Genomic DNA, 12,789 nt, shown 5'->3' on the forward strand with positions numbered 1-12,789 from the left:
CTGACAAATCTGTTTAGATTGCTCAGGTCTAAAATTGGTCTCCAATCTCCCGTCCTTTTGGGGACCAAAAGAATCTTGAGTAGATGCGGATCCTACTTGGTCTGCTGGAACTATTTGGACGGCTCTTTTTCTAGGAGCTTTGAGACCTCCTGTTTTGCCAAATCCCTTTGACCGGGTGAGATGTCTGGAAGGGATTGGTGAGGTACGGGATACCTTTCGAAAGGGATTTTGTAACCCTCGGATATGATCAACTGTACCCATATGTCTTGAGAGAGGGAACGCCAAGCTAATGGGTACAGCGATATCCTTCCCCTGACTGCCTCCAAGTGTGGACAGTCGGGCAACACCTCAGGGATGCTGAAAGGGTTTGTCAGGAAGAGGCTCCCTGCTACCCTGATTCTGTGGACCCCCCCTGCCTCTAGGGCGGCATCTGTTATTGTTACCCCCTCTGCCTCTGGGGGTAAACTGACCAAGTGTGTCCAGCGTAACTCCTTGGGCTTTACAGAACCACATTTTTCCTCCTTTCTGACCTTTGGGATAGGGTCTTGAAGGAGTGGAAAAATGGACTCCTACGGCAGAAAGGGTTTTGCCGTCTTGTTCACACCTGGTCAAGGTCTCCTTCACCTGCGGTCCGAACAAAGCCGAACCGTCAAAGGGGGTATTGGTGAAGGACGCCTTGAAGGGGTCCGCGAAATTACAAAGCCGCATCCAGGCCTGACGCCTAAGTGCCACTCCTGTGCCTGCGGCTCTACTCGCTCCATCGGCCGCATAGGATATGAGCCGCATGGAGGAGTTGGTTAAAGAATTTAGGATTGCTAGCTGTGAGGCAATCTTGTCCTGAGCCCCAGCAGCTGAAGGATCCTGAACTACCTCACCTAGTTCCTTGAGAATGTCTCTCTGAAGTCTGGTGAAGTGACAAAGGTAGTTCAGCGAATGCATAGCAAAGGTCGCTGAAGAAAACATCTGCTTGCCATACCTATCCATGGTCCTAGAGTCTTTGTTAGGAGGATGGACAGGCACGGAAGGATCCGCAAGTTCCTTCTTGGTGGCCGCCGCCACCACCATAGCTTCCACAGAGATGCCCTTAGAAAGAAACTGCTTGTCTGAAGGGGCCGTAATAAATTTGGATGGCCTCCTGGGGACAGGTTCCACAGAATCCGGGGCTGCCCACGCCTTCCGAGCCACTACCTGCATGAGTGGGTCGAAAGGCGGAGACACCCAGGAGGTGGAGGGTCGAGATCCAAACGCCTCCAGGTATACCGACTCATCCTCGGAGGGGTCAATGGAAGGCCAGTTCCCCCTCTGTTTGAGGAGTTCCAGGATGTCTGAAAAGGAGACATCCTCAGAGGGGGACCGGGGGGAACCCTCCGACTCATCTAAGTCGGTATCCGATGTGGTAGACTCAGGGGAGTCTGTGCGTTTCCTCTTACACGTCCTCTTGCGCGGGGGCTCTCCTGCGGGATCAGGAGAAACCTCGGAAGAGGAAGTCATTCCCAATGGGGAAACCTGGGGCGATGGATCCCTGGGCCTGGGAGCAAGAGACTGGCAAGAGACATCAACAGGCACCGAAGAGGGAGGAGCTAAAGGAATGGACCGTTGACCTGGCTCAGGTGCCGGGACACTCCTCATCACCTCAAAGGCTCCTCTCCCAGGGAGACCAGAAGACTCCTGCTCCAAAGAGACAGGAATTCCCGGCTCCACTGAAAAAGAAGGCTCCAAGGCCGATGTCGGTGCCGAGCTCACCAAAGCCGAAGCTCCGAGAGGGAGAGCGGGGTCGGACAAGGGTCCGATGCCACTAGCCCCCTCGGAGCCGACAAGGGAAACTCAACGACCGGATCCCTCCAAGGAAGGTCTCATGGAGGAGATCGGAGCCGAAGACGACGGAGCCGAAAGGGGATGTATCGGCCCCGGCACCGACACGGTCACTGTCCCGTAAAGCTCCGGCTCCGAACTCTGGGGGAGAGTCGGAGGAGGAAGTTCAAGGGGAAGAGCAATAGCCAAAGTCTGTTGAGACGGGCTATGGAGCATTTGGGCTAGTGCCTGTGACTTCAACAGCCTGCTTACCACCCTCTCTAAATTGTGGTCTGACAGCCTGGAAGATCTCGAAGATCGGCTCCGATGACTCCGTTCCAATAAAAGAGGAGACCTCGGAGCCGAGCGAATCGACTCCAGAGAAGGGGACCGAGATCTCTTGCTGGACGGAGCCATCGGAGCCGACGACCTCTCGGTTCCAGATGGAGCCGAAGACTTATCGGCTCCGATGCTGGATAACACCTCGGCACCAGCCGGTGCCGACAAGGAAACTGGAGACTGTGTGTCGGAGCCAGAAGGAACCGACACTACAATATCAGTGGTAGAAAGATCGGCTCCAGCCGGAGCCGATCTCGACTCCGAAGGAGTCGGAGCCACCGGGGAAGGCTTAACTACCGGAGCCTGAACCTTAGGTGGCTTGGAAGGTTTACCCGACCCAGTCTTTGTCGGTGAACCTTCTGGCTTTAATAAGCCACAGAGGATCAACTTGTTCCTCCTCTCCTGCAGGACTCTCTGGCTAAAGGAGTGGCATATAGCACAGGAGTCCTGCAGGTGTAAAGGCCCCAGGCAGTAAACACAAGAAGTGTGACAGTCTGTCAGAGACATCTTCTGACAGCACGAGTCACACTTCTTGAAGCCTGAGACCTTTCCCTCTTTAGACATAGTCTAAGAAAAAGAAAATACACACACTCAACAAAAGTCACACAATTAACCCCAAAACACACACAAACTGACAGGGATTAATGAACTGGGAGGCTTAGGCCTAACAGAGAAAAAATAAACTTTTATCCAAATGGAGGAATATAGGGTGGGAACTATAGTATAGCTATACACACTAGTTTAGAAACTAACCAAAATAAGAAAAAGGGAGAATTACCCCTGAATAACTGCTGAAATAGAAAACTCACCTGAGCTGGCAAAAAAGAGACCTCTTCGCGAAGCGGCAAACGAGATCTGAGGTAGTCTCGCCTTGCATCATGGGATATAGGGTTGCCTCGAGCTGGTAAAAGGAGTTCTCAAGCTTAGCAAGTGCCGAGTCAGAGCCGAGGATCGGCTCCGAACCCATCCAGCAAGAATGAAGGCGAGATTGACAACTTAACATCATGTATTCCAGCACTCATGAGACTAAGCCGCAACACACACCAAAAAGTTACACATTCAATATCTGGGCTGATGGCCTACAACATCAACAGAACTCAAATGAATCCTGTCAATGCACACTGTCTACAGGACTAAGGCAGGAATCTTGAATAGAAACATGCAATTTGACCACTGCAAATGCCAGTGAACAAAAATGATCAGTCTCCTTACGCAAGCCAAGCACAGGAATACCCAAAATGTTCAAAAGTAAAAGAGGCTGTGCAGACAGCTCCCTACTGGAAAAATTGAGTCCTGTAACTATGAAAAACAGAATTGCCAAACACCTGCAGTTAAACTCACAGCCTGCTGTAATGCCATCAAAATATTTCTGCAGGGGTCTATCACCCATGCACTCACAGAAGGGGGCTTTACCCCTTTCCCTCAAATCCCAACTACCTACCCTGACTATTTTAGCATCATGGTTCTGAAGATCGTAACTGCAGTCCTCACAGTTTAAAAACTGATCATGGACAGACAACTCAGGAAGCATCCCATTCAAGATGGCTTCCTAGGGTTGTAACACACAAAGTCTCCTTCATCAGTCAATACAAATATGCAAAATTTTACCACTAATTAGCCAAAAGGAACCAAAAGACCACATCATGGGTAGATTCTGCAGGATGCAAATGTGACAAATGTCTTGGATCTACCTGTTATACACTGTTCAGACAGAGGGTTGTAATACTGAAAGGCACCCGCCTGCTACTTCTCTGACCCCTCCAAAGGTGCCATCTTTGCAGATCTGAGGTAGACCATAATCTTTCTTCTTCTGTCTACAACTGGCAGTCTTGAAACATTGACACCTACAGCACTGCTTCATGTCATAATCCATGTTCAAGCAGCAAAGTGCTGTTCCATCCTAACTTATGACTAGAAAAATACAAACAATCTATGGAAGGTTTCAGCTTCTTAGGTACTGAATATGGAAACTTTGGGACTGAAATCCAAACTGTATAACCAGAAAAAAAATGTGAAGTACAAGGGCTTATTCCAGACAGACATATAACATGCAGAAGTGCACCAGCAAGAAGTGTGAAAACCCCTAACAGTGGGAGTGACAGAAAATTCTGAAGTGTGTTAGGGTGGGAAGATCAGAAGAAAATGTCCCAATAACTACACAGTGCAGAAGGCTACAGAAGTCAAATCTGCCTTTTCATACACATCTATACTTTTAGTCTCTTCCCCAAGACACACTACTGCATTACTACTCACTGGGTAACTCGTACAGAATGCATGACTTTCACGGAATCTGGCAATTAGACAGTGGGGGTAAAGTGACAATTAAAGTAAGACAACTGGTAGTGTTTACTTAACATTTCCCTATATTGTAATTCAAACATTTCAGATGAATGCATTGTTCACAAAAAATATTACCATATGGGCAAGGTTGCTTCTTGTGCTCAGGTACAACTGGCCTTTTTCTTAGGAAGTTATCCAAACTTGGACCGTGGCGACCAAGGGGATCATCAGGAGGCATAAACCTGATAAGAATAAAACAGACTTTGTGAATCAGCATAAAGGTTATACATATTAGACTGGATTAATTAATGAAAAATTGTGACAACTGAATAGGTGATACTTCTGAACATAATTTAGTGGAAAACGCTCATCTGCAAAACGCATAGACTATACAAACTGAAAACCAGGACCATCCAGAACTGTAATTATCTAGAGTAATGCACTCCGTTAATCATCCTTTTAGCAGCAAGGTAAAGCATCCATTTATGCTGCTGTCAATGTAAGCTTAGGAATGGCTCTAGGATGTCTTTAGGATCCCTACCCTGCCAAAGAGGAGAAGGAAGCTACTGCACGACAGAGCAAAATCCCATAAAGATAAGGCATCTCTGATCAGCACTAGTAGAAAGCTACGTTCTCTCATAAAAACATCCAAGGCCAACTTTGAGAGAAAAATCGCTATGGACACTAAAGATAACCACAAGGCCTTCTTCTGCTATGTCAGAAACCTGGGCGGAAACCCTCAGATATGTTCATAGTTCACAATGACAAAAAATACACTGAACCCACAAATGTTGCCAACATTCTGGCAGACAGATTCAGTGCAAATTTCTCCCCTTCCTCACCCCCAAAAGAAGAAATACTTATCCCAGCTGAATGTAACCTCCCTGTCATCTCATATGTCCAGGTGAGAACCGCCCTCAGCAAAGCTAAAAACACAGCATCAATGGGACCTGACGGTATCCCGGGTTGTGTGCTACGTGAACTCCAAGAGGAGCTAAACCCGCACATAAAAATGCTATTTAACCTTAGCCTTACTACAGGATATGTACCTGAACACTGGCGTACAGCACCAGTGGTCCCACTCCACAAGGGAGGCACCTCTACAGACCCTGGTTAACTACCGCCCCATAAGCTTAACCAGCCTGGTCTGCAAAGCTATGGAAAGAATCATTATGGAACTCATAAACAGAGACATTGGGGACCTACAGACACTTGATCCCACCCAGTTCGGCTTTGTAAAGGGCAGATCTTGCCTTTTGAACCTGGATGACTTTTTCGAAACAGTCACTAGAGCCATTGACGAGGGCAAAGCAGTCCATACAGCCTACCTGGACTTGGCTAATGCTTTCGACACAATACCCCACTCAGGCATCATAGACCAGCTCAACAGCTTAAATGCAAATCCATATGTCACAAGATGGGTTGCAAACTGGCTAAAGGATAGAACCCATAAAGTCAAAATCGCTGGAGCCATGTCAGACTCAAAGCCAGTCACAAGTGGTGTCCCACAGGGTTCTGTCCTGGGACCCCTCTTGTTTTCGGCATTTATTTCTCAGATGTGAAAGCAAACATGGGAGGGTTGTGGCTGACAAAGTTCGCAGATGACTGCAAACTAGGTGCCATAGTCGATACACCAGCTGACATACATCCTACAGAAAGGCCTCACTGAAACGGACAACTGGTGCCGGAGTCATGGCCTTAAACTAAATGCCAAAAAATGTATAGTCATCCCCTTTGGGAAAAACAAAGTACCCACAAATTATCACATAGACAGTAACCCACTGGGTACGGAAAAAATAATCAGAGACCTGGGGACCCAAGTTGATAATGACCTCTCATTTGACACCCACGTTGCCAAAGTGGTTAGAAAGACTTTCTACCTTGCCCACCTTATCATGAAGGGATTCACATCCAGATCAAAGGAGGTCATTGTACCCCTATACTCCTCCCTTATCAGGCCCATGATTGAGTACAATGCCCCATTTGGTATGTACCTCACCCGGTACTTGCAACAGCTGGAGAGACCCCAAAAGTACCTCACCAAGAGGATCAAGGGTCTCCAACATATGTCATATGCTGCCAGACTAAGGAAACTCCAGCTCTATTCAGTAGCATACCGCCTACTCAGAGGTGATCTGTGCCTGACGTACAAGGCCATGTCCAATCAGGAATTGATGGACATGCTCCACCTCAAAAAATCCAAATCCATCAGAACCACGAGAGCTAAAGATTTAAACCTCAGCACAAATATGAATAGGACATGCTGGAGGGACAGATTCATAACTCAGAGGCTTCCCATACTCTGGAACAGAATCCCAGTTCATGTTAGGCAGAGCCCCTCACGGACTCTCTTCAAGAGAAATCTTGATGGGTGGATGGGAAATCATAGGTTTACCCCGGGGGTCATCTCTGTGTCACTACTAGACAGAGGCACAGTAAACTAATTCTATTATGTAAGGGGGTCTTCACTGTGTCACTACTAGACAGAGGCACAGTATTCTAAATCTATTCTGTACACTTTTGTACCATTACATGGGATGGCGAAAGCCACATCACTATGGCTAGGCTTATAAATGCCCCAGGGCAGATAGCCTAGTACTAAACTATGAAACTATAAGCCTGTGGTGTTCCCCATTACAATAACACAGTACAGACGTGTGTGTGTGTGTGTGTGTGTGTGTGTGTGTGTGTGTGTGTGTGTGTGTTTAAAAGACAGCACTTTGCATAATCCTCATGGGTGCAAAACTACATGCCTTACAGACAGGTTTCACCCCTGAGCTGTGAAGTTACATGGTGAGAAAGGAGCAGGGAGTGGATAAGATGTTTAGCATCCCAAAATAAGGATCAAGATGCTACAGAAGAGGATTATAGCTGTGCAGAAACCAGTTAAACCATCATTCTGTTCCAGACTTTTGCAGCACTTAATCATCTAGGTTAACCTGTATTGCAGGGAGCCGTAAGCTAGTACTTGAAGGTAACAGTCATGGTAACAGTGTAAGACAGACGACACAGTTTAGAACTTTATGAACATCACTCTTCCAATCTCAAATGTAAGACACTTTCATTACTGAAATATGCTGTCTTTTCAAACTATTTATTAAGCTATTAAGTTAAAGTTAAGGTATTAAGTTGCAGAAATTCAGCAATGTAGACAAGCATTACTCTTTCCCCCATTCCAAACATGAGGGACAAAAAGTACTTTGTTGTTCTGGAAGGAAGGCTTGGTGGAACAGGACAGGTGTGGGATACAGCTGAATATTAATAAACGTGAGTAGTATTTCATTTTAATCCAATATATCACATTCAAAACAGAGTTGTAGCCACAGCATACTGACCTGCCACAGTAGTAGTAGTACCACCCTAGAAAGAGGCTTCCCAGGAACAGTGTCAAACATGCCAATGTTATATTTTGTATACAAAACACAATAACGGTGATTGCACCAGCAGTTTTAAAGTAGTAGTTTGAAAATGTCATCTTGGAAATCCATGCATCTGTTCCTTTATGATGTACTCCAGAGCTCATACACTGGGTATCTAAACTGAAAAGATACTTTTATAGAGTATCAGCAAATCTTCCTTCATGGATCTATGACTGATAGCCCTCATTGTTCTTCAGATTCAGCAATTATTTTTATTTTAATTCTGACATGGCCTCCAGTAGTGCAAGTTATGATGTCATGCTCTGCACTAACAGAGCGTGTTCTGTCAGTCCACTAAAAACACACAAGTCGAGAAAAAAATTAAGATGTTCCACCTATGCTTTTGCAAATATAGATACATACTTGCCTGACATACTGGAAACTCAGCAGTAGCTGGTAGATTAAAGTGCAGTCCAGGAACACGAGAATGAGGAGGACAAATATGACCAATCAAGAAGGTGCTCCATACAGATAAAAGGCTTGTTTTATCTGACACTGGGAACTGTCCTTTACGGAATTAAGGTCGAGAAACCCAAAACAGTAAAACCATCAGGGGAATGACAGCCAAAAGACAAAGGCACTCAAGGTTGAAACAGGTTCAACATGTGTGTGTTGTCAGATCCACCTCAGTATTGGATGAGAGATCACCATCTCCTCCCCTTCCCACAATTCCCATCTCTTACCTGAATTACATTGGATCGAGTTTGTTGGATGACCCCAACTGGTAATAAATTATGTAGAAAATAAAAGGAGGAAAAGGAGACCACTATTATAAGCTAAATGGTACAAAGGGTCAGACAGGGTCCAGAGAAGGTCTGATCAATCCCTGGAAAGAATAATTCACAACATGGCAGAGGGGAAGGAAAGAGGGAGGGAGATGAATCAGACAAAAATAAGACAAATGTATCGTTATGGTATATACAAAACTTTCATATCCAATTTTGTCTAATTTTGTCAAATTCAACATGTTGACAGATTCCCAAGCTACAAGACAGGGACCTGTGTGGACTCAAAGGAGGACATTCCTAATATGTCAGTCAAAAGATGTGCGAATCCCAGATTGCATGTCTAAGTATAATCATCTTCTTCATTCGGCTGCTCCCGTTAGGGGTCGCCACAGCAGATCAACTGTTTCCATTTCTTCCTGTCCTCTGCATCTTGCTCTGTCACACCAACCACTTGCATGTCCTCTCTCACCACATCCATAAACCTTATCTTAGGCCTTCCTCTTTTCCTGTTACCTGGCAGCTTCATCCTTAGCATCTTTTTCCCAATAAACTCTGCATCCCTCCTCAGCACATGTCCAAACCAATGTAATCTTGCCTCTCTGGCTTTGTCTCCAAACCTTCCAACCTGGGCCGACCCTCTAATATACTTATTCCTAATCCTGGCCATCCTCGTCACACCTAGTGCAAATCTTAACATCTTCAGCTTTGCCACATTAAGCTCCGACTTCTGCCTTTTTGTCAATGCCACTGCCCCCAACCCATATAACATAGCTGGTCTCACTACCCTCTTGTAGACCTTCCCTTTCACTCTTACTGGTACTCATCTGTCACAAATCACTCCTAACACTCTTCTCCACCCACTCCATCCTGCCTATAACTCTCTTCTTCACCTCCCTTTCACACTCACCATTATTCTGAACTGTTGATCCCAAGTATTTAAACTCATCCACCTTCGCCACCTCTACTCCCTGCATCCTCACCATTCCTCTATCCTCCCTCTCATTCACACACATATATTCTGTCTTAGTCCTGCTGACCTTCATTCCTCTTCTCTCTAGAGCATATCTCCACCTCTCCAGGGTCTCCTCCACCTGTTCCCTACTCTCACTACAGATCACAATGTCATCTGCAAACATCATAGCCCACTGGGACTCCTGTCTGATCTCGTCTGTCAACCTGTCCATCACCATTACAAATAAGAAAGGGCTCAGAGCTGATCCTTGATGTAATCCCACCTCCACCTTAAACGCATCCGTCACTCCCACCGCAGACCTCATCGCTGTCACACTACCCTCGTACATACCCTGTACCACTCTTACATACTTCTCTGACACTCCCAACTTCCTCATAGAATACCACAACTCCTCTCTAGGCACCCAGTCATATGCTTTCTCTAAATCCACAAAGACACAATGCAACTCCTTCTGACCTTCTCTGTACTTCATCAACACTCTCAGAGCAAACCTCACATCTGTAGTGCTCTTTCCTGGCATGAAACCATACTGCTGATCACTAATCATCACCTCCCTTCTTAACCTAGCTTCCACTACTCTTTTCCATAACTTCATGCTCTGAATGATCAATTTAATCCCTCTGTAGTTACTACAGCTCTGCACATCACACTTATTCTTAAAAATCGGTACCAAAACACTTTCTCCATTCCTCAGGCATCCTCTCACTTTCCAAGATTTCATTAAACAATCTAGTTAAAAAACTCCACTGCCATTTCACCTAAACATCTCCATGCTTCCACAAATATGTCATCCCGACCAACAGCCTTTCCGTTCTTCATAGCTATTCTTACTTTCTCCTTGCTAATCCACTGCACTTCATGACTCACTCTAAGTATAATAAGATACAATAATATGGCTTAAAGACCAAGTTGCTGCAGCGCATATGTCACTGACAGGAACTCTTTTTGCAAATGCTGTTGGAAGTTGCCATTCCCCTGGAAGAATGAGCCTTAGGCTTTGATTGTAAAGACATGTTTTTTGACTTATAAACAAATGAAATGCAGTCCACCAGCCATTTCTATACGCTTAATTTAGACACAGATAGTCCAAGCTTTGTATTGGAGAAGGATATGAATAATTGATCCGATTTTCTGAAACTCGGTACAATGAACATAGAACCTAAGTTGTCTATGGACATACAAGGTGTGTAGAATATATTCTCTTTTGTTAGAAAATTTTAGAAAGAAAAATGGCAAATCAATCTGTTGGTTCAGGTTAGATTCAGAAGCTATTTTGGGAAGAAACAAAGTTTTTTTTCTCAGTCGCACACTGTTCTTGTGAAAAGTAAGGAATGCAGGTTTGCAAGAAAGTGCTTGTAATTCCAACATAAGTTTTGCAGATGTAATAGCAAACAAGAAAATAGTTTTCCACTTCCAAAGGGGTTTTGAGATAATGACTGCAGCAAAACTGTAATACCTCAAGGATGGATTGGATCACAAACTGGGTCTCAATAAGAATGTTCCTTTAAGAAATGCCTTGTTCACTTTAAGGGAAGTAATGGATGTATTGTTGTGCCCTATGTGGAAGTTTGAAATGAAGGCTATATGGACTTCAATTGTTGAGTAACTTGAGCCAGTATTACATAGTTTCACTAGAAACTCCAAAATCTCAGGTAAAGGGGCTGAAAAAGGGTCTAGTCCATTTGAAGAGGCCCAAATAGAAAAATGTTTCCATTTACTACAAGTCTTCTTGGTTGAGTCCATTTAAGAAAAATATATATGAACTACCAGGAGAAGAAAGTCTGGCATCTCTGGAAATTGTTAAAATTGGAGAAACCATACAGTCAGTTTTAGGGACTTGAGATCTGGTAGATGTAGCCCAGATGGGTGACCAGGAATATCCGGAAAGGTACCCAGAACCCATGGTGGCTGCAAAAGATTAGGCCAAAGAAAGGGGAACCCTACCTCCCGTGGCCAGAAGTAGGCAATGAGGATTATCCTGGTCTTGTTACAGCACAACTTTCTGAATGAACTGGGTGAAGGGGGGAATTGGTGGAAAGGCATAAAGGAGACCAGGGGGCCTAATACGGACTACAGCATATCTTGGTGACTGTCCCTATGGAGGGATGAGGGCGAACTAACTGCTACATTTGTTGTAGAGGTATGATGCAAAAAAGTCACAGCAAAGTTGGCCCCAGTGGCTGGAAATTTTCATTACCACTGCTTTGTTGAGAGACCACTTGTTAGGCAACAGAATAGTTTTGCAAAACTTGTCCAGTAGAATACTGGACATCCTGGGAATGTGTGTTGCTACCAGAAAGCAGTACAAAGACACAGCTCATTGCCAAACTGTCATAGCTTCTCAGTAAAGATGGTACGAGAGTGTTACACCTTGCTTTTTGATATATCAATGACCAAGATGTTGTTTGAATGAATGGATATCACATTCTTGGGTAGAAGGTCCTGAAATTCTTGTAACATTAGAAAGACCAACCTCAACTCCAAGACACTGATGTGAAGTTTAGCATCTTATCAATGTACACATTCCTTGAACAGTCTTGCCTTCAAAATTTCCCCCACCCCTAACCAAGAGGGGAGGTGTCCGGGGCGACTGTGGCTTACGTAGTAGGGAGACAGAAGGTTCTGCCCTGAACAACCACCATGGATGAAATCAGGCAGTGAATAGGATTTCTGTACACCTGACTCAGGCAAATCCTGTTGTGAACAGAATAGAGCTTTTGTGAGCAGTGTACAGCTAACGTGCACTGTAGAACTCTCATGTGATATCTGGCAAAGTAACCAGAGTTATAGAGGAAGCCATTAATCCTATGAGTCACAGAAAGTAGTGCTTAAGGTGGAGGTTTTATCTCTTGAAGAGCTAGAGACCTTAAGGATCTGACTCATGTCAGGGGAAGTCCTGTGATCTGATGCACTGTGTGCATGTAGCAGCCTATGAATTCCATGATCTGAGAGAGAGAGAGACAAGCTTGCTTTTGTTGAAATTACTGAAAAACTCAAGTGAGTTGCCAGATATTGGACTGACTGATTTCATAATAGTAGATCCTTGAAGGGAGTAGTTTGAAGCCAATCATCTAAATATGGGAAGACCTGGATCCCTTGTAGCCTGAAGTAAACTGCAACAGCAGGCATAATCTTGGTGAACACCCATGGTGCTCTGGTGTGACTGAATGGCAAAACTCTGAACTGATAGCGACTGGCTTTCAGAAGGAAATGGAGGAATCTCCTAGACTGCCGCTGGATTTTTATATGACAGTAGACG

General features: G+C 45.0%; 1 protein-coding gene across 1 annotated transcript in view; it reads right to left on the bottom strand.

The window, feature by feature from the left end:
- The window catches only part of ZC3H12C (zinc finger CCCH-type containing 12C), a 581,667-nt gene that overhangs the window by 90,846 nt on the left and 478,032 nt on the right, over window positions 1-12,789 (bottom strand). The window contains exon 5 of the mRNA XM_044072719.1: window positions 4,546-4,652. Coding sequence (XP_043928654.1) covers window positions 4,546-4,652 — 107 coding nt within the window. The remainder of the gene's footprint in view (window positions 1-4,545; window positions 4,653-12,789) is intronic.

Source organism: Protopterus annectens, chromosome 5.part0 (genome assembly GCF_019279795.1).
Source record: "Protopterus annectens isolate FY-2018-M chromosome 5.part0, PAN1.0, whole genome shotgun sequence".
Lineage (NCBI taxonomy): Eukaryota > Metazoa > Chordata > Ceratodontiformes > Protopteridae > Protopterus > Protopterus annectens.